General features: G+C 42.7%; 1 protein-coding gene across 2 annotated transcripts in view; it reads right to left on the reverse strand.

The window, feature by feature from the left end:
* Positions 1-23,701, reverse strand: part of nrsn1l (neurensin 1-like) — a 110,450-nt gene that overhangs the window by 13,125 nt on the left and 73,624 nt on the right. Inside the window, exon 4 of one of the 2 annotated variants that reach the window (XM_035182830.2) lies at positions 19,213-19,265. The exons of the other annotated variant lie outside the window; for it this stretch is intronic. Coding sequence (XP_035038721.1) covers positions 19,213-19,265 — 53 coding nt within the window. The remainder of the gene's footprint in view (positions 1-19,212; positions 19,266-23,701) is intronic. 2 annotated transcript variants of the gene reach the window in all.

Raw genomic sequence — 23,701 nt, forward strand, 5'->3', positions numbered from 1 at the left:
GAAAATATTGTAAGCAGTGCATGTGCAGTATTCACTATAATTGGACTTTCAGACGGTGGATAAATGGAGCAGACAAGCTGTATGGCAAAAATAAAGCTGTCAAAATCTGTCCGTTCTTTCGCAAGACAGGTACATCGATTGAAAAATATTTTGACAGGGGCTCTGATTGATTTGTTTTCTGTTGTAATTGGTGGAAAATCTATTCAAACTTTCTACTTCAGTACGCCATCATGAAAAGTAAAAGTACAGAATCAGCAAAAATGTATAATGTTTAAAATATATAATTCGGTTATAATTCAGATAGAATGCCTACAGATTATATATTGTGATATAGGATAATTATTATTGATACAAGCCGACTATTGTGCAGACATCATTTGAAGCACAAAGCTACAGATATTTTTTCCTCATTGTCAATAAATGCTATGAAAAGGCCAAAGTCAATATGTTAAACCATCTCTTACTACTTTCTGACTAACCTTCCTTGTCTGTGGCCCCGAATGCAATTGTTGCTACTGCAGACGGAAATCAATAACCACATCATTGACAATTTTATATAAAACGACTTGCTAATTTTCTGTAACAGCTTGGGGAGGTAATTTCCTGCAATCGCACTAACGCAGGGGACTATTTTCATCCGTGTATTAATACATGTTTAGGACCATGAGTGTGTATTTGTGTCAGGAATGAGGTGTGTGAGGGATTGATCCAAAATAAAATACAGCGTTCACGGGAAGGAAGGAACATGTCAGCAGGTACATCAATCCCTTTTTGATGTGCGGACAACAGTTGAGCTTTATGGTAAAGATGATTTAGATCTATCACAAATTGGCTGCACAGAAAATAATGTAGTTTCTCCTCTATTCGTGGGATTTGTTGATCATGAAAAATATAAATTATTTCCATAACAACCCTGTAATGTTGTTGTTTGTTGAGATGGAGCCAGTCGTGACTATTCCAGCACACGTTTTATGGGCTGACCAAATTTTTCCGGATCTTACCCTGCAGAGTAACTTTAAAGCTGTGTTAACTGCAAAGGGGAAATGAAGGAGAAGAACAAACTGACATTTTTTACACTACACACTGATTTCATTAAACTGATTTGAAATTGAGGCCAAATCATCATTATTAACTGTTCTAGTCATGTTTCAGCTGCGGGGGGAAATGTTTTACATATCCTGTTAGATTCTACATGTTAGAGGATGAAACGCATCCCACTAAGACCCTCGTCTATAAGAGCCTGAAGCAATGCTACTCTTCATCTTTCCCCTCAAGAGGATGAATTTCATCATTCATCCACTGATTATCATTTTAATGCACTATATTCCATATGCAGATGTGGGACTATCCTGGTAACGAATCCACTTACATAACCCTGCTCTATCTATCTATCTATCTATCTATCTATCTATCTATCTATCTATCTATCTATCTGAATTAATGTACAGTTTTACCCAGCTCACGTCTCATCTCTTGCGTCTCAGACAGACTAACCCACTTCTCAGTCTTCACCCTGGAACAGACTGTGCCTGGAGGGGAGGCTGTCCACGACATAAGGCCACTGCAGAGCTGACTGGTTCAAGGGTTCATCTCACTGGGCTCCTGTGCCTCCCCGTCTTCCCTCAAGTCATTACGGCAGCAGATAGCAGACAGAGGGAATGGATGGGTCTCATTCCGGTGCGGTGCTTCCACTTGTCTGATCATTCAAGGTCATATCGAGCAGATCAATAAGGCTACACTGATGAATGGGGAAGTGGATAACGTATGTGTGTCCGGGGGGCTGGTGGGTGAGGTGGTGGTGGCGGGGCGGGTTGCACAGACACGCACCTGCACAGGGTCAGACACAGTGTGTTATCTCAGTTCCTGGATCTGACACTAGATGTCAGTGGAATGTAGCTGAGTGTGCTCGAGTCGATCACCGCAAGTTCCTTTGTTTCCTCAGTGAGCACACACTGGAATAACAGCATACATATTTGAAGACGTGTAATGTGTTTATCTTATTACGAACCTGCCATGCAGCTGCTTCAGCTATAGGACTTGAGTGCGCCCATGATTACCATGAGGTTCAGGTCAGGAAACAATAAAAAAAAAAGCCAGTGGATTGTAGTAACACTCTGCTTGATGAGACAGCCTCTCATGTTTGGCTTTATCTTCCCAGGTATACAACTATTCTAATCATTTCATATTAAGTCTTAGGATTAATGTCTAAAAGGTCAAATGTGCTCACACAAGAGAAATCCACTTTTATGCTTGTTTAGAGCTATTATGTTTAATCCTTGTGTTTCCTCAGGCATCTTTTCATTCGCAGCGCACTGAAACGACTGCATACATATGCACTTGATGTCTTTATGCATCGAACCCTTTTCATACAGCTGCTCCAAAGACACCTTGAATGCACCACTGGTTTCCATGAGGCTAAGTGTGTCATCAACAAGACACTTTCATAGAAGGCGACGTCTTCTGTCACCTTACAAAAACATCAAAGTCTCAGAATCCACAGGTTTTCGGCGTAACCACATTAAAACAGAGGAATGTTACCACGTTGAGGTAAGAAATCATTATCTTATCAATAACACCATTTATCATTGATATAATTAGAGAGACGACTGTACGTCATTCCAAACTGGCACATGCAAATTCTATCCTACACCCCCCCCATACCTCTCCCCCCAAGATGTCATTAATGTATCCTAGTGTAATATTATCACATGGCTACATTCCTCTTCCCTATCTAATCGAATTCATCAGTCTAATAGGTCATAATTAATTGCTCCATTATTAATCGCGTGATGTCATACCTACATGCCTGCGGGTGAAATGAATTGTCTGTCACCAGGAGCGATGCCTTTGCGTGCATGTCTCAGGTGTGTGTGTGTGTGTGTGTGTGTGTGTGTGTGTGTGTGTGTGTGTGTGTGTGTGTGTGTGTGTGTGTGTGTGTGTGTGTGTGTGTGTGTGTGTGTGCGTGTGTGCGTGCTGGGAGCGGTGATCCTAGTTTGAGCTGTTGCCTGGTGCCCGGTGCTCAGCGGTGTCAAACGCTCGTCAGAATCAACCATCTACAGATCAAATTTATCACTGTTCAGCGTGACTGTGTGATTGCTGCTGATTACCTCGGGGTCAAAAGGTTCAAACATCACTGAGGAGGATATTACACAGCGGTGGGACATGAATATTTAACTGTCTCATTCTGGTGATGCTCTCTCTTGGGCTAACTTGAGCCAGAGGAGATGATGATTAGCCCCGCAGACAGGGCTAATGACCTGGGATGGATTAGAGTGGAAGGCCACTGAATTTGCCAATGACATGGAGTGGACAGTCTTTATTCATGCAAAGGAGAAGAAAATGAAATACTTTAGTGTTACAATAGATTCTAATGAAATCAAACCACCTTTTTGATACAGGCAGTGGTGGAAGAAGTATTCAGACCCTTTACTTGAGTAAAAGTACCAATTCCACTACTTTCAAAAGACTCCACTTCAAGTAAAAGTCCTGCAGCCAAAACACTTCTAAAGTAAAACTATGTATTATCAACTCAAAGTATGAAAAGTAAAAGCAGTACAATTTTTTACTATTCTATCTGATGTTTTTGGATATTACACTGCTTGTGTGTGTTGCATTTTACAGCTGTAGATGTTTTTGAAAATGTTCAAGGTTGAGCTCACTTTTTGTTCTTTATACTACTGCAGTGCCTGTTCTGCTTGTCCTGTGTTCATGCTCCAGATCTTCTTCAGAATTATTCCTTGTCATTAGTGAGTCCTCCTCAAACAGTTTTACAGTCTACTGTCACTTTGTGTACAGAGGTTTTTAGGAAAAGAGTCTATGGCTCAGAGTGAAGTAAGAAATCTTTGTGTCTATCTTAATGGCTGAGCCTGTAAAGATTTACAACTTCATGCTTTTCTATAAATGTTAGAATTAGTTTTATAATCTGTCTGCCAGGAGAGCTATATATAACTCCTGAATGATTTAAATTAACTAAAGTTTGTCATATGTCGACTATTTCAGTTGTCTGTGGACAATGGACACAATCTTCAGACCCAAGTTCACGAAATAAAAGCTCTGTAATTCTGCTCAGTATAAAGCAGTACAGCAACGATACAAACGTTGTGCTTTTATATTATTAATAATAATAATAACTTTTTTGTATAGCACTTATCTAAACAAGGTTACAAAGTGCTTCACAAAAAATAAATCAATGGCAAAAAGAAGAATGAATTATAATAAAATATAATTAATTCAGTTCAATGTTAAGGAACAAATCATAACACAATAATGCCAAGACCTTAAATTCTATAGAGGAACCCAACAGTTCCCACAATGAGCAGACTCAGACTCATCTGCCTCGACCGGTTGGGGTGAGCGGAGAAAAGGATTCTTATGATCGGATGATTCCTAACGGCTATGGTCAAGAAGACCTATAGAAAAGTGAGATGAGAATTTTGAGGCGCTATGTTCATTTAAGATGATATTGAAGACAGAGGCAAAAAGGAAGTGATTCTGTGAATGTTGCTGCCCTGACGTAGACCAGCACCTGTTTTCCAGCTAATTCAGAGGCCTTTTAAAGGATTGATTTAGACATTTCTCAACACATAAAGGAACAGTTCATCCTTCAGCTGATGATACACATCCAGACATATGGTGGTTTACACTGTCATCTGTAAAGTGACTAAAGCTCTCACACAAATTAAAAAAAGTACAATATTGTTGTCTGAGGTGTGGTGGAGTAGAAGTAGAACGTCCATAAATGCCAACACTAATGTAAAGTTCAAGTACCTCAAATGTGTCCTTAAGTACAGTACTTGAGTAAATGTACATAGTGACTGTCCAACACTGGATACTAGATGGTTTCAGCAATTACCATTAAGTGTATTTATTTTCAGTAATGACCTCTATACAGTAAATTTCATATAGTGGTGGAGTCATATTGTCTATACCAGGTATTCATAGAACAAATCTGCATGTATGTAATAAAATGTTAGTTTTTAATTGTATCTCACTAATATCAGCCTCACTGTTCTCTCTGAATAATAACAACCCAATAGTTATTGCTGCTGCTGCTGCTGCTGTACTTTTAAAGCATTCAACTGGTGCAATTTGTTTATAATGGATCAGTTTAAATATTGCTTGTAATAGAGCAGCCACACTGAGCAGTTAGATGACAAGCTGCAGGGTTTTATGATCTGCTCAGATCACAATCGCAAATGGCCTTATGGGTAAAGGCCCACGGCTGACTATTCATTCACTTTTCAAATTAAAACAACATAAGTGTGGTTTGCAGCACTGGAAAGCTAAGTCAAATAATTCTTGGATATCATTTAGGACTGAGGGTTAGGATGTTTGGATCCCAAATCATATCTGGAAGCGAGGTAGTTATATTACAATGGAACAGAGAATCTCACTTTCATGCGTTTTTATGAGTGTTGTGATTTCCCAAAGACTGTGTCAGATGTGGAAATTGGCTCTTATTTTCCTAAACGATGATTCGAAGCCATCGGTGGTTGAGTTTACGGCTCGTTATAAAATTTCAAAGTAAATTACAGCAACAACTGGCACGGGGACGTGAGAGACACACAAACAGGCCAAAACAAACACGGAGGTGCACTCTGGCAGGAGAAGTTACGACTGATGTTAGGCAAACATTACCTCACTAAAAACTACCTCAGAGAAATGTATAGTGACATATTCATGCCCACGCTCGAATGAAAAATGCAGATTTTAACCACCTTGCCTGTGTTGGCACTGTATCATTGTCAGCCATCTGCCCCTTTGTTTCAAACAGCATTGTAACCTTTCCCAAAGAGTGTGTGTGTGTGTATGTGTGTGTGGATCTGTATATTTCTGCAAATTGGTGTGTGTGTGTGTGTTATCACTGGCGTGCACACATGCTTGTATATCTGGTGTGTGTTGTGGCTGCCAAACGTCCATTTGGTTGGAGAGTATTGCCAAGGTGAGGTGGAGGTCAATTGTACACCGCTGAATCATTGAGCAGCACTGAGCTCAGCCGATGCCAAGGTTGGCAAAGCAGCGCATAATACAATGTCATCATCTGGGTACGAAAAGCTCTGTGCCGACTGTGCCTGTAAATGTTCAGGGTGAGTAACGATTCACAGCATATGACGCGTTTTATTCAATTTCACATAAATTTGCTGTGTTTACTTTTGCTTTTCAGTCGGCCTGGTTCTCAGGCTGAGTTTCAATGTGAATTAAAAAAGATATTTCCTTGTCTCTTTTCACACAGAGTTGGCTGTGTTATTTTTTTTTCTGTGTGGGGCCAAAGATGCTCAGTCCCCACTGTGCGTTCCTGCTTTCATCCTTGGATATGATCAATAATGGATGGAACTCCCACAGCCTCGCAGGCAGGGATTGCTCGGAAAAAACTTGGAAAACCAGCCGCAATTCTGCCAGTCCCGGAGCGCAGCGCCGGAGACGGGGCCACGCATGGCCGCCAATTAGCACCGGCATTTCTCAGTCACTTGCTGGGTGTGACTGTTTAGAGGCGCGCTCAAAGACACATGCACACACACACACACAGACAGACACTTCTGTAGAGCTGCTGACCTACTCCCCTAACCACTTTATTGATCTGTGGGCCAAAGATGTGAAAGCCTATTGAGGTCATCATTAATGATTCATCATATCCAGAAAATGTCAAATGTGGCTTGGGAGCGTAAACATGAATGCGTCAGATGTCACGGACTCATAAACATGTGAGAGCTTTGAAGAAATCTTCTATGCATCTATATGAATCATACATGTGAGAGGAGAGGATACTGAGTATAGAGATGGCTATCAGATAGGGTGATGCAAACATTTCATCACAGTTTGCTCTGATGCTGTCACTTTACTCTGGACTCCCACAGAGAACTGCTGTATGTGCTACTCTGAATAATCTTCCACTTGGCCCCGTCTCTGTCTTTCGTGTCGGCCTCGAGCGTGGAGCGACGAGTGGCAATCTTTGGGGCCAATATAAGTACAGTGCAGAACATGCGTGTGAACGTATGCAGCCTTTGCATACGTTGATGCTTTTAGTCCATGCCGGTTGTCCTTTGATAAATATTCTAGCACACCCACAGACCCACAGACATGTATACACACAATGCATTAGCTATTCCACTAATACCCGCACACATGCATGCTATCCCACAGGGACAGATCAAATGCAGCAGCCATGCACTCTGAGACATGCAATAGCTGTGGATTTCATGCAGGCGTACATATACCAAATAACACATAAATAAATGGAGATGCCTCTCCTCTCTGGTCCTCTAATATGACGGATTCCCTGCAGTTCTTCGGAATGACAGGATAAACTTCACTGTTGTTTTCCTACTGCACTGCTTGTGGAGTTCCTGTAACTCGGGGGGGGGGGCCCTCCCTCTGTGGCCCTGCAGAGTGGGGCCCCTGGTTCCTTTACAGAGGTCCATTCAGCGACTTAAAGGTCAGGATTTATGGGCTCGGTCCAAGCACAGGCCGGCCTTGTGTGGGAGCCCCAGACTAAATCCGAACAGGGGATATAAAATTATGTTTATGAGGGAAACTGGCTCAGCCCCTAAAAAAACTGAATATCCATTTAAAGCAGAACGTGATTATATAAGTTTGACTTTTTCTCACACCATCACCACTATCACTTCATGCATCAACCAGACAACTGATGAGTTATGAAGCATGACATTATATGACGTGTCTATGAGTGTCATATTTAATTCAAAATGGTTATTTTTAACAATTTATCATAATAATTTATGTTTAAATAAAAACACATTAATTGATATTCAAATATTGTGCATGTGGGTAGGCCTATTATATATTGTCTGTTGAGTAATTTTTGACTATCCTAAAAAAGACCAAAACTGTCGATGAAATCTCACTAAAATATATATATATATAAATATATATTGTTAAAAACACATCTCTTCTCTTTGGCCTTTTTTTTCGAGTATTTTTTATCATTGGTGTTTTGATATATTACATATTGCTGTTTACTTGTTGTACCTTTTACTTTGTAAAGCACTTTGGTCAATTGTTTTAAATGTGCTATATAATTAAAGTTGACATTGACATGATGAATATTTATAATAAAATGATATTAAAGATACATAATAAAATAATGTTACGGATATATAATAAAATCATTTTGGTCTGATATGGTTATTCTAAAAAAGTGTATTCATGTTAATAAAAACTGCATCTAAAGGCACCATCTGCAGTTTTTCATCAGTAGCGCTACAGAGCAATATTTTGCTTGGCACACAGCACAGGCCTTCATGCTGATTAACTAATCCACAGTTGTTGGTGGTGACGTGCAAAGTTCAGCAGTGCAACCATAAAGGAAGAGAAGAAGAAAACTCAAGCTAGTGAACAGGAGTGTAAACTGCATGAGGCTTGCATCTGAGGTTGGCGTGTTGTTTATGCAGTAATTGTATTTGCGGACCTCTTTTTAAAGAAAGGGCAAAGAAAAAATAAGTCTTTCCATTTGAATAGAGAAAATAAATTAACTTATTTCTTTTGTTAATTCTGTTGCCACTGCAATAGTGAACCAGCGAAATGAACGTCTTCACATAATGATTCTTCAAACATGATGTGTGTGAGGTGAAGACCAGAAGCGATCTGGCGAGCCACTTCCACCTGGTTTCCTTCTCCCTCTGTTTAAAGCTTCCTGTGATTGGTACGGAAGTCCAAACTATCCAAAACAGTGTTTTCACACTGAAAACAAAGTGAACCGTGGTTTGGAGGACATTTCACACCTGTTATTTTGGTTCAGACTAAACTCAAGCGTCCGGTGGTCTGGGCCAAACAAGGAAGGTGTGAAAGCGCCCATAGAGTGGCACACTGAGTTTTGATGGGAAACAGTCAATACGATTTGTTTACAAGAAAACTCTACAGGGCAGCTTTAAATGTTGAGCATAAATGTGTCTTACTTCACTGAAAAGTATTTTTTTTTTGTTTTGGTGCCCTAGATGTTCCAATTTCCAAATTACATCACGCTTGTACACATACACAACAACGATTTTAAGGTGAGCACATCATTTCTACTTTGAGGGATTCATGTAAAAACCAACCCAGTGAAACTGTATAATGAGAAAAACAGACACTTAAGAGGAGAGGTAAGTTTACTCCATACGCAGTCATATTAAAGTATAGGTAGAGCGGTATATGGTAGAGTGTATAGTGCAAAGAGACAGTGCAGGTCATTCAACAGACATTAGCAGACCCTATCTCTCCGTGCCACTCCATAGTGAGAGCTCTTATTAGACCGGGCCCATATCTCTAACTGAACAATGACTTCATGTCTCTGCAGTTAATTATCTGTCTGATCTATACCATAAGAGAGGAATGAATGAACTCCAACACTGTGTTCCATTCTGTACATGGGCTGCACTAATGTTCTTTCCATATAGGCAGGCACAGGCCGAGTCATGAGACAGAGCCATTAGACCAATGTAATGAGTTTACGTATGAGTAATGGCTGCTCACGCACTCGCACACAGAGCGCTCTCTTCGTATAGCTGCGAAGTCAGTTCCTCTCCTGATCCGAGCACGACAAATCTCGCAATTAATTCTGCAGTTTAGGGAATAATTCTGAGCAAAACAACTTGCGTGAAGGATTGGTGTGAGCCATGTACGCAATCTATACCATCTATACATTAAATATGGTGCAGCCCTATACACTACAACTGTATGGCCTGCATGGTATATAAATTCTAAGAGGCTCTTGGTTGCAGTGAGATCTCCAGTGTCTGGTCTAATACTTGTTCACTATATTGGCTTGAAATGCCGTAATGGCCCCAGCTGTGATGCAGTGTATGTGCTAGTCCTGCATCAGTGCTTTTAAACACCTCAGCCATCATTCTGCAGCACTGGTGTTTATTTAAATGGATTTGGCCTGCTTAGGCTGTAAAGAGAGAGGGCATAAAACACTGAGGGCCAGTGAATTACCAGCAATAAAGCTGCGAGCCAAGCCTGTTGACAGAGCTAAGCTGAGGTGGGCCAAACTAGGCCAGGCAGGACAACCAAATCCCAAAGCTTGCCTCTAACAACAGCCTGAATTCTTGCTAATTGTCTCTCCTTGTCATCCCTGTTTACTCAAGCCTCACCACTCTCTCTGCCATAATGGATTCAGGGGCCTGACAAGCCACATTTGATTGATTTCTCTCCCTGACCACTCAGTGGAAGGACTCCAGGCTGCGTGCCAGCTGTACAGTGGATCGTCCCTGGTGTGTGTGTGTGTGTGTCTGCAGCAGCGCGTGCACAGATGAAGCCACTATAGCATAACGCCATGCTATAAGTCTACAGTAGGATACTGCGGTGTGCAGCGCTCTGCCCGTAGGGTGTCATTAACATTTAGAAACAGCCCCGGCATCAGTCACACTGCCTCTGCTTAGGTGTGTTTAACCTTTCTATATGGAGGGATACGAAAGGCAGAGCAGAGGGGATTTAACAAAGAAATAGAGCTGCTAGAATGGAGAGAAATATTAAAATGTAAAATGAAGTTCAACAGAGGGCACTACAAAGGAACAGCATATTTCCATATACAGTATACATATGCTTTGGGTGTGTGCGAAAATGAAAGTCAGAGCAAAGTCGTAAAGGTCGGATTCACGTCCTGAAAGGGTGGGAAAAGTTAGACTTGGTGGCTTATCGAATTGGAATTTACTCTCTTTTCTATTGGGTGTGACTCTGTGCTGTTTCAGGTTTTATGTGTGCCAGGGCCGAGCAGTTCCCCGTGATGTATGAGCGGGGCTGTCGTGCCCTGATCTCCTCAGTTAAGATGATAGATCCAAGCTCGAGTGGGGGTCGCTGAAAGTTCACGGCTCTGGAGTTTAAGTTAAAACTTGCATTGAGTTTTGCCTCAGTTTCAGATATTCTGCTGATGATGAAGAAACAAATTATACGGATGTTTACTGACTCTCATTGAAGGAGCGAGCATCCACCCTGCACGCTGGGCAGAGCTGATGGTTGAAATCGCTGTTTCTGTTGAACATCTGCAAGATATGGCTGTGTGTGTGTGTGTGTGTGTGTGTGTGTGTGTGTGTGTGTGTGTGTGTGTGTGTGTGTGTGTGTGTGTGTGTGTGAGACCGAGGCAGAGAGAGAGAGTGAACTATTCTCATTATCGCTGAATAACTAAGCAAGCCCTGGCCTGCCAATTATGGAGTGTGACTGTCAAAGTTGTTAACATGTCTATACGCAGATGTTGTGGCAAATCACTTATATTAATACTGAGTAAATCTACATTAATATTGTGTTTTCCTTTCATGTAACATTTAGCTTTACATTCAACCTCTGAAAACAGCCACACTATATAATTAGATTTCTTATGGCACGTTTTCATGGACCAGCAGTATCATTTTTATGCCAAATATGTAAAATGTTAGTAGTTGCTAGTATAAATGCCTGAACATGTCGTAAACTGGCAGCGTTCTGTGGCTCAAAAAATGTGGATCAGAATTATCGAGCGACATGAAAAGCACAAAATGTGCTATATATGATCTAAACCCTGTGATCTAACGGCAAATTATGAAACACGGTTAAATAAAAGGGTAGCATTAGCCATAGCTGTCAGCTTACACTGATTGATAGACCGCACCAGTTGTGGCAGACAGGGTGAAGGATTGAGTGTTTGAAGCTGTGAGCGTGCATGTGAGTGTGTGTGTGTAATTGTGGGTGGACGTGTATTACATCTATTATCAGGGAGGTAAATCCCTTTATGAGGCAAGCTTACGTTATGATGAATGTAATGCACTGTGTCAAATAGAGAAGGTATGTATATGAGATTGATATTAAGGGCTGATCCGTGCATGTGTCTAATGATATAAATGGTTGTACAGTCGCCTGCAGTGGAGAGCGAGGTCTGTCAGTTTAGACCTGGTTAATAACAGGCTTAGTGTAAAGCCTAAGAGACCCTTATACATCCTTTCATTTGGAGTGCATTCAGGAACAGGACAATTAATTGCCAGGTTATATTTATCTACAACAAAGAGGTTATGTTTTGATAGCAGCATAGCACAAAGACCACAGGACAGGTTATCACAAAACTTGGTGGAAGGATGAGGTATGGGTCAGGAAGGTACCATTCAAATTTCAGGGAGCACATCCAATTTTTTGCATTGACCTGCAATATGCTGTATTTTTTATAGATCTCTATAAGGTCTCTTACATTGGACTGTAAACACTAGCTGTGTCCCAATTCGGGGGCTGCCTGCTTCGGAGGATGCAGTGTATGTGGCCTGAGAAGGAGGCAGTCTTCATGGGCCATGGAGAACAAGAAGGCTGAACTGGGATGAGGCAATCTGGTCTAAAGAGGATTTCCATGATTGGTGTCACTAGCTTGTCCTGTCTATATACTGCTGTCGACTGGTAAAAGAGCTGCAGTTGGACACAACGAAAAACTTTTAAACCAAGGGGCTGATCAGGTGAGGTGAGTCGTTTGCTAGCCGGGAATCCTTGGATAGGTCGGATCCACTCGTTGGAGCCTTTTTATATTCCGGCCGTTGAAAGAGCCTTCCAAAGGGGACAGTCTCATTGCACAACTGTAATGGTCTTCAAATGCATTCTCTGAAGGATGCGACCCCTGAAATGAGACATAGCTAGTGTATGGCGGACGGAAGATTGGCGGCTCAAAAATATTTCCCGTTGCCCTCAAAGGATAAATCATCATCATCCTCCATCTCTTTCTCTTTCTATGTCACTGTCTCCTCTGTCGCTCCATGGTCCAGTTCCATCACAGGCTGCAGGAAAAGGAGGAGAGAAGCTCTCCACTTCAAAAACAAATCAAGGGATAATAACAAGGACACTTGTGCTGTTGTGCTTGGATATAAAAGGATGAGCAAACACCTGGAGCCTGAGCCTGTCCACATGTAACTGCAGAGGAAACATGGGAACATTTAGGTCTGACAGGAAGAGGAGGAAGATGAAGGCAGAGTGAGATCCTCGCCCCTGCAATCAGTCACAGTAAATCTAATGGCTGTTTTTCTGCCACCGCTGCCACTACAAAACGTGAGTTTTGTATGATGTGGTTAAAAATAATAATCCTTTCCTCTGCAGTGTGAACAATCAAAATAAAGGATATTTCCCCCATAGATGGCCCTCCTTTTATTGATTCTGCTGCGCTGACATTTGAGATGACTGCAGCAAAGAGAGATGAAGATCAACAAACTTGAAGGTGTACTCAAGGCCACTAGAGGACCAAAATTCTACCGCTTTAAATGGATATTTCCCGTGTGGATTGCTTGCCTTTTATGACTGAGTTTCAACAGCACAACAACAGCTCTCAGCATGTCGCAAGTTTAAAAAAAGTGCATTTCATTCGCACACAGGAAAGAGGATACAGAACACAGCAGTCAAAGATTCTTCATGATGCACACAAAGAGAAGAAAAGGAGCAAAGTATAAAGACAATGAGATGCACATGGCAGCTTGAAGAGCCGAACCAAGACAGGCGGTCCCGAGGGGTTTGATTACAAATGCTGCAAGCTTTTTGCCATCACAAACAAACAAGACTCGGTTCAAACAGGGAGTTGATTTCAAAGTAAAACAAAACATCAACTTTCATCCTCTGGGCGTCTTCATCAGCTTCATCAGCTTTCTGATGCGTGAAAAGGTAAATGCTTTGGTTCTGAGAGCGTTAATGCTTCTCAAGTTTCTCTGTTCCAAAATCTAGCTTTTTTTCCCCCTGCTTCGACATAAGCGATAAATTGTGCTAATTGAGGATGGTGAAAAAAAAAACCCACCACAAATTCAAAAGCGCTGTTTGTTTTAAAAATAATGTGACAACTGTAGCAGTTCATCTCGATAAATCAAGATGTGAATTCTCCGAGGCCGCCGCTTTATTTCCGTCGCAGGATGCAGCGAAAAACATGAAACACGTTACGTTTAAATCCATATGTGTGGCTCCGGAGTGGAATCAAGTATGGATCTCTTTGAATCTCTGCAGACTTCATTGATATGTGACAGAGCGACGTGACGATAAGATGTGGGATCGCAACTCTCATCACACCCAGAGAGTGTGTGTCTGTGTGTGTGTGTATGAGACATTGGCACCAAGACAACCCTGCCTATTCCTGGATATGGAGTAAATGAGAATAATTTCCTCCTTGATGAGCTTTTGCTTAAGTCTGTAAGAGGCTTGCCTTCGGGTCTCTGCAAGATAGTGAGGTGACATCATTCTTTGGCACACACACACGCACGCACGCACGCACGCACGCACGCACAAACGCACACACTAAAGGTAAATGCACAGAGATTTTTCAGATACAATCGGGTCAAATGCTCCTGATATATTCACTGCCTGTCTGCGGCTCAGTGTTTTTGAATGACTTGTATGGTAATTTGAGAGAAACTATACATTTAAAAGAGCCCATTTCTACGCCTGCGAAGAGATACGGGCGGTTTAGGTCAGAATAGCTAGTGCACCCATTTTCTCCATCAAACACCCACCAAGTGAGCCATTCAAATCGACACAGCCTCGCCCGCATCTCTATTCAGTGCTCATTTACCGATTGGAAGATGGGAGGAGATGAAGGGGAAAAAGCGAGCCGTCACACAGTCGAATGGTGAGCGCTGGCAAAATCCAAAATAGATCATTTGGAATAATATCGCAGCTGCAACTTAAAGCAGGAGCCTCGCCAGCAGCCAAAAGACTCAAATTTCACTCTTAATCTGTTACTCACTCTCTTTCTCCCTCCTACCAACACATTTTCTCTTTCCTTTCCAATCTCGCTCACTCTCCCACCACATCATCTAATCCAGCCTGAGGGTAGAGGAGCGTGAGTGTGTGTGTGTGCATGTGTGTGTTTGAAAGATGAGCCGGTCTTAGCCTTGCTCTAACCCCTAATTCCATAGACACACACACTCAAATGTGCCCATATAAGAAATACAGGTTTGTACCCAGGCATACACCTACACAGAAACCATGGACATGTTGATAAACACACACACTGGCCGGCTGTAGGTGAGGGCACACCCAACCTGTGATGAGAAGGGCAGGGGTTATGATCTAGGCATGAAAGGTGTGATGCTGCATGTATTATACATTTGAACAATGAATCTTTTGAGAAAATGGTAATCCAAACACGGATGAAATATTCATGCTGCACGGCTGTGTGGTTGACCTCTTTTTGCTCTTTAACCAGATAAGATCCATGCTGGGTTAAAGCAGAGGTAAATGAGACAGAGAGAGGAGGGAAGAGAGTGCAGAGAGGAGAGGGAAAAGGAGAAGTAATGTAGTGAAGCATGAAATCATGGCTGGCTTGTGTAATTTAGCTCCGGGATGGAGCTCGCTGGCTGGAATTCCATTCCCCTTAGGCCTGCTTTTAACACACACGCACACACGAGTGCTCAGTACTGTGCATACATAGAAAGAAAACAAACAAATGTATTGGAAAAAATTAACGTGTCGTATTCCACTTATCCTCGCAAGGCCAGTTCAATCTAGTCATCTCTCTTGCTCACACATTTCTTTACGCTTCTTTTTTACCCAATCCCCTACAGAGCTACATTCACGATTGTTGCTCTCAACAAAAGCAAAGATGCCTTTTTCTTCCTCAACCCTGCTTCTCAGAGTCTGGCAGCCAAGACTACTGTCGACATCCTTGTGTTCGCCGTAGAGAAGGCTACCTGCCGCTAAACTGCCTCGGTCCCATTTGACAGTTTTGTCTCTGAACGCTGTCCTTGCAAGCAAACTGAGGTGAGAAACAAGAGATTGTTTTTTTTTTTTGTGGAGTTTTATAGGTCTTGATGGATGTCTAGTAAAAGAGACACAAGGTGATCAAGCGGAAAGCGCGGCAGGAAAGCAGCTTTCAAGGTGGATGAGTTCCACCTGAGAGCGATGGCTGGTAAACCTTCATATCAGGCAGGGTCAGAGGGGTTTGGTACATGTGTACGCGAGCGTGTGTGTGACTGTGTGTGTCTGTGTGTGTTTGTGTGTTCTATCTCGGCATATTCAGGAGGAGAAGGTGTGAGGAGGTCGGCTCCCATCCATAACATTTAACATTTTAGTGAACTGCAGAGATCTGAGGGGGGCTGATAAGCATGACAGCATGGCAGCGAAATATGAATGCACTGCTGAGGGCACACACACGCACACACACACACACAAACACACACACACACACATAGCGTGTATAAAACACCCTATTAGTCCTCATCCCATCAGATCTGAGCCCACCTCATCACTGACCTCGCACTATAAAACTTTAACACACCTTTGTGTGTGTGAACACACTCCACAGTGTCATTACAGCAGCTCTAATAGGGTTGTGCGTGTGTGCCGGCTCCTCTGGGTTTATTTGCTTGGTGTTTCCTCTGCAGATGGAGGCTTTACAAGCCCAGGAGCCTGATATTGGCCTCCTGTCACTGTCCCAGTGAGCTGTGTTAAATCCATAACCAGCTGACAGCTGAGCAGATATTAGAGGACTCTCCAGCAACAATAGCCCAGCGAGAGAAACACTGTTGCTATCACACGGGAAAAATACGCGGCTTTACAAGCTACTCGGCAGACAATGCTGATGATGAGTATTTATTGTGAGTTTGTTTGCTGCGGAGCTGCACTGATAGATACCAGGTGTGTGTGTGTGTGTGTGTGTGTGTGCGATCCTGCTGTTTGTTCGTCCAGAGAGAGACTACACTGTTAACAATAATGTGACCTGACTAATATCGCACTCATGTAGATCACCCTCCTCGTCCGCCTCTGCATTACAATTAAAGCATGCAGCATGCAGCCACCGATTCACAATGTTTCCTGCAACACACAATGAGCACAGATGCTTCAGAGGTTGGGGCCGTGCACATTACAGGGGATAATTGCCTATGCATATTTCCTCATGTGTGCTCCCTGCTCTCCCTGACTAGCACTGGATTGGATTTGAGCGCCAGTTGCAGAACCATTAATAGAAATTAAGTGCCAGCGAGAGCTACTGGAGAGAGACCAGCGGTGCCGGAATGGAGTTTATGTGAAAGATAAATACATTTCTACAGAAGAGTGCCCCCGTTTATTGGTTGGGAAATGCACTGTGATATGATAGAGGGGCAACAAATGAGTATGGAATGGGGCAATGTGGCTGAGAGAGGAGCGAATGCTGTGGAATTAGAGGCCTGACTTGAATTGGAAATGCAGCTGGAAAAATGTTGCAGCTTCCGTTTTACACTTGTGATCAGAGGGGTGCGTTCAGACACCTCAGAGATCAAACTGTTACACTTTGACGTAACAGGCTCCCATTAACCATCGCTACTGTAATTTACCGACAACAAACTGTAAAACACATCAGACGCTGCAGCCATCCAGTCACTGGAGTCGCTCCTTCTGTCCCGCGAACGACGAGTTATTATCCGTCATCCCCCGAGTGTCTCTCCCTCTTGGCTGGCTGGTGTCAGACAGATTACATACTCATCACACATACGTGCACAGACGCACAGGCACACGCACACGCACACGCGTTCACTTGAGCTAATGAAAATTCAGCCTCATCCCGGGCTGTCTAATGGCCCTAATAACAAAGAGTCACTGGGGGCCTCGCGCGTGTCAGGCAGATTACAGGAACGCCCCTGGACTAGACGGACAGGTCCTTGGCAGCGACACACCCACCCTGACACAGGCAACAACACATCCTCCAAGCAGGGGTGCAGACACCTCAGTGACCACTAGGAGGCAAGGGTGAGCTTTGTCAAACATGCACAGCAATCCAGTGAAGCTCCTCACAACAAGCTGAGAAGCAGAATCTTCCAATTACACACATGGCCTGTCCCATGGCCATGTTGTTTTACAGAGCAGCAGATCATGGTATGCAAACTTAATGTGTATTTGCCCGTATTGACAGCACATCTAATACAGTTTCTCATAAAGTTAACTGTCCATGTGAGTTATTTCCCTAACACGGATGGAAGGATGATGGATGGATCACTATTATGATCTTTTTCTAATAAGAAAGCCACAGAGCTCAGTTTGAAGTATAGGGCCACCGAAGTAATGTTTTTTTTGTTTTCCTATCATATCACAGCTGCAAATCACACTGAGGCTAAAGTAACATTTGATTCAAATAAAGTCAAACTATATTTTGTGTAGTTTGCTGTAGTATTCAGTGTGATATGTGTGCAGAGCATCAGTGAGTGTGGGACTCTGGACAGCAGTCAGAGAGCCTCTCCTGGTCTCTAGTGTCAACTAAATAATGAAGTGCAGCTGCATTTCTTCAAACAGCAGCAGCACCTGGGAGTTCTGCTTCACTGGCCCAATGTCACTGGCAAACACAAAACAAGCGCACGACTAAAATGACGACAAAGAGACACAACATGATTACAAATAGATGCTAGATGACCACAGAAGGGCAGTACCTTAACAACAAGAGATGCAAATTGGCTAAAAGGAGTAGCATGTATACATGCATACAAGACAACCCAAATGTACAAACAGATACATTTTATTTTGGTAAGAAATGTGGAATATATAAATAAATAAGAGAAAGGAGAAGCTACAAACGTCAATATGGGGGAAAAAAGGAACAATCTCAAGAGATCTAAAAATGAAAATTATCACATACTATACTATTAAATATATATAACCTAACTTGATAAAGTAAAGAAGAAATTAATTATTAACTAGAATTGCTCTCAGTATAGTTATAAAAGTAGAATGAAAAATGTTGCAGTGTTAAAGAAAGTGAAGAAAAATCCTTCATCCACATCACATATACCGCAGCACTTCTTCAGTCTTATCGACCACTCAAAGCAGTTTACAGTACAAGTTGCATTCACCCATTCAAACTGTGTTTTTAGATGTTGCGCCTTTTCTATCACACACCATTTACACACTGCCAGCATGGCTGTCAGGGGAATATTTGGGTTCAGTGTCACGCCTATGAACACTTGGACATGCGGACTGGAGGAGCCGGGCATTGAACCACCGACCTTCTGGAGCCACAAGGTTCTTCCCAGGCCCAGCGCTATCACTCCACCAAGTTTGGTGGAAATCAGCTCAGTACTTTTTGTGTAATCCTGCAAATAATTAAACCATCAAACGAACAAATCAACCAGCAAGCAGACACGGGTGAAAACCGACTTCCTTGGCAGAGGTAAACACAGAACTATGGAAATAAGCAAAATGACTATAGAGATACCGACAACAATGACAAAATGACCACAGAGACCCAAGGCGACTGCAGAGAAGATGACAACAAGGAGGCACAGAATGACCGTATTGTTTGTGGTCATCCTGCTTTTCTTTCTTTCTTACTCGTGTGCACGGTGGTGCTGGTGCTGGTGTTGCACTGCAGGGACCTGTTGTGCCTGCATGAAAAAAAAAGAAAGAAAGAAAAAAGAAAATGGCATTAAAACAAAAGTGTGCCCGCTGTCAAACGTAGATGCTGCTGATTGATCAAACAGTCCGAGCCACGGCGGGCTGGATTTCAGTTACCATTTCAGGGGCTTTCGGCTCCGAGGATGATCCCATGTCAGGAGCAGACTTTCACATGTCGGCTTAGGCAGGGGGAATATAGAGAGAGGCTACTGGGTCTGCGTCTAAACTCTACCTGAACTCCAAATAACTTTCCCTGTAGTCATTTAAAGTCATCACGGGAGTGAGGAGAGGAGTGAGGGAGCGAGGGGGTTTGGGGGGCTGAGGTAGGGACAGGCAACTGAGAGAATAAATGAGGGAAGAGCAGCAAACATGTGCCAGGATGAATAAATGTGCATCATTCCAAGTGGACAGAGGGACATAGGTTAGGATGAGTGGAGGACAGGGAAGAGAGGTAGAGAGGAAGAGGTGGAGGGAAGAGGAAAAACAGAAGCCTTCCATGAAATCCTCCTCAGGCTCTCGTTCGAGCTCGCCTTGACTCTATAATTCAAGGTTTTGGCATTAAAGTGCAACTCAACAAGTCTTCTCAACCACAGGCTGTATACTCTATTGATCTGTGGTAGCCCACACATGGATTTCTACATGCTCTCAAATAATTTCCCACTTGCACTATTATTATTAATATGTATTGATTCCGACCAACTCAATATGAACAATTGAACGCAACTAAATAACTTCACCTGCGACCCTTAGGTAGCCTTCTGGAGAGGGAAAGTGAAGCAAGAGCGAAACGTGGAAGTGGAAGTGAAGACGTGATGAAGTAGGGTTGGGATTGAACGGTTGTCGAGGTCTCATCCCTGGACAGGTATATGGAAAATGGTTGTTGTTGGAAGTGAATAAGTCATGATAAGTCTACTTCTTCAGCAGCTGTCAGCATGGCCGGCAGAGGGAGACGCTTTGGAACTCAAGGGGGATAGGAGTGAAGTTGGCCATCACATCTGTCAGTTATTGTACTTCTTAGAGTTATTGCTGGGATCTGGGAACAGAGTGGAGCTGAATTGTGTCCTTAAACAACAGTTCCACACCTCAACATGTGTTCTTCTTCCAAAGCTGACATTCAGGAAGAAGTCTGGTATTGATGTAGCGAGTTAGTAAACGTGTTGGGAGGTCAGTGTGTTGAGACCAGATTTTGAATCAACCATTGCCCCAACTTCAGCCAACATCTTTCTCTAACCTTAGCCTTGTAAGGTGACCTGTCTCAAAAGTGGCATTCATCACAGCATAACTCTCACGTTCCCACATTTTCGAAAGCAAGAATATTTAAAAACTGGCATTAAATCAGTATTTTGTATAGTTGTAGAGATGTTGATGTCAAATTTGAACCAGGGAGTCAGTTCAACAAAAAAAAACTAAATAAGACCAGTTGTAATAAATCAGAATTAACCGTTAAAGATCCCTTTCCTAAAATGACAGATGTAAAAAAACAAAGCTGCTTTAAAAGGTTAAAATCCAACAATCTGAATTTTAGAATGTCTTAAATAGGATTTTGACAGGTCTTACAAATTGATTGGAATATGAATTTAACCATACTTTTATGAAGTTGTTTTGACTCCTTATTTATTTTGAATCCTGCTGTGCATTATGGACACACAGTCTTGTGTAGCGCGTTAAGTTGAATGTTCATGTTGAATCTTACTAAGTGAATTTACTTTGGAAGTAATTTTGCTTTTCCTCCACGTTCACAAGTGTGAATGTGGAGTAGATCTTCAATTGCATCTTTAATGGTCTTATACAGATTGAATTTGTTGAGGAGACGTGAACTTGAGGAGGGCACCTTAATTACAGCACCGACTGAGACACTCAATACATTATGGTGTGGAGCTGCTATGAAAACGACGAAAAGCAAAGAGGCCCAGATGAAGGTCACAATCACAATCACATTTAGTCTATGCCTCAAAATAAATAGTCCAAAAAAGCCTCTGTCAATACAGACATTTCATACGTGCCTCCTTTTCCTCGGCCTTCTCCCTACAACCCCCCCCAACCACCCACTTACAGCTCCACCCCGCCCACCACGTGCCCCCCCATCCTGTTAGTAAGCTTGGACATGCTTCCCAGCCCGCTGCCCACACATTTCTCAGCTCCTCTTCATTTTGGACACTCATACATTTATGGAGTGATTCGGTGAAGTTCTCCCTCCGAGGCATCCAAGATTACTGCACATACCGAGCTGTGGCGAACAGAGGAGGCTTGGGGTATGGAGGGCATCGGGGAGGAGGTGGACGGATAGTGGGGTGGAGGGCAGTTAAAAGACTGGTGGAAAGGGGGATCTTTAAGTGGAGGGATGAAAAGACAAATGGAGGATGGGAGGCTAGGGGTGGGGTGGCTTCCCAAAAAAAAATTGAATCTGGAAAAATGATAAGAGAAAAGAATCAGGATTGTTTTCGGCCAATGTAGGAACATTTTGTTTGTCCTAGAGAATGTGTGTTTGCGTGTGTGTGTGTGTGTGTGTGTGTGAATGTACAGTATTCTATAGGCACCCTTATGTGTGTGGTTATAGGTGTGTGTGGGTGAGCCTTATTTGAGATGTCACTAGTAATTTAAGGCCCTCTTTTGGTGCAACACCCACTTTTCTCTTGTGATAAAACACAGTCTATATCACCCATGAGCCTGTGGTCTGTGTGTGTGTGTGTGTGTGTGTGTGTGTGTGTGTGTGTGTGTGTGTGTGTGTGTGTGTGTGTGTGTGTTGTACTCTAATTAGCACCTAAACACACAGGAGAGTGCTGAAACCAGACAGCAGATAAATCAGACAAGGCTATAAGATCGTAACACACTAACAGAAGATATCAGCTGCACTGCAGCTTTAACACACTTGATAAATTGACAATACAGCAGCTGGCTCCTCTCCCAATTCCAAAGCATTGGATTGTGGGGACATTTTTGTGTTTGCACGGCAACTTTCTCCGCCCTGACTACAAAGATGCAATAAGTAATGAGACCAGGACGGGGTTTTTTTTTCCACTCCACATTCATTTGCTAATACATGCCTACTGCATTTCTATATGTTTCCCTCCAATTACCAGCATTACTCAAAGTCAGATCCTCTCCAAGCACATTTTTCATCTTTCACTTTCCTCACTCTCATTCATTAATTTGAATATCCCAACCCCAACTGAGCGCTTCTCAGCAAACACAACAGCGGCAGCGGAAACGAGCGCGCCCCCTGATGTGTGTTGTTTCTTTCTTTGCTCTTCTGACTTTTCTGCGTCTCTCCCTCCCTCTCCGCTTCTATAAGCACTGCAGGCGTGAAGGAGACGGATCCCAGCAATACAGTATGGTCTGGCGCTGGTGTGTCCCCCGCCCCAGGGGAGTCTGGGAGAATGGGTCCCAGTAGAGGTTTGTTTAAATGCTAGAGGGAGTGTTTGCCCCGTACTAGCCTCCCTCGCACTAATGGATATGTCTGTGTTATTGATAGTAGGACTGCAGGAAAAAATGTGTATAAGCTTTTTTATGCATTCATTATATCACAGCCATGTAAGGTGTCGTCTCATTGCCCTTGTGGTTGAAATATTTGTGTTGGAGCAAACCGCTGTGGCATAAAGAAGAAATGTCTTATCTGCATAAAAGAGTAATGACAAATATACAAAATAAACCAACCTCAGAGAAAACTTTCAATCCTCCTTTTAGACTGACCAGACGCAACCGAAGATACCGAAGTACTTTCAGATCTGACAGGAAATCGTCTTCATTAAAAGGAAAAGACAAAGCGTTATTTTACAGTGTGATTCTAAGGTGTTAGAGCCGCAGTTTCCTCATCAACACCACATCATCCACTAAAAACAGGACATTCAAGCTGCTTTAAACAATTGATTTATATAAACAGTGAAGAAAGTCACTTAATAATAATTCCAGAATTATCTAATGGAACTCATACCTCAGCTTGGATTGTGTATTTTTAAGGGCCCAACAAAGTCCAGTTGTCGAATTTGGCGCAATTTGGACACGTCTCCAGTTCAGGGTTCTTCGTACTGAGTCGAGCTTCACTGATCTTCGAATAAACAGGTGAACGGCTCTTTGTGCAGCTGCAGTGGAGCAGCTTCAAGGTTCTGTGGTCTGAGTCCTGCAGCAGGTCTTTATTTGCTGCAGCTCAATTACTGCAGGTGACTTTAACGGTTTCATAGAGAAAACTGAAACCAGTATTACCACAGGCCAAACAAACACTCCATTCATAAGCAGGCAGGTTTAGAACTGGCGCTGCACTGCAATGTGAAAAAGACTCTTATTATGATCAGTCCTACAGAACATTTTAGTATGGTTTTGGTTTTAAGTCTCACAACCTTGCTGTTTCAGTTCAGTCCCAAAGCTCTCATCAGGAAACATGACTCTCAACGAATGATAACATTGCTCCGTCTCTACTAGATCAAGGGGG

The sequence above is a fragment of the Hippoglossus stenolepis genome, chromosome 17 (assembly GCF_022539355.2).
Source record: "Hippoglossus stenolepis isolate QCI-W04-F060 chromosome 17, HSTE1.2, whole genome shotgun sequence".
In the NCBI taxonomy this organism is placed as follows: Eukaryota; Metazoa; Chordata; class Actinopteri; order Pleuronectiformes; family Pleuronectidae; genus Hippoglossus; species Hippoglossus stenolepis.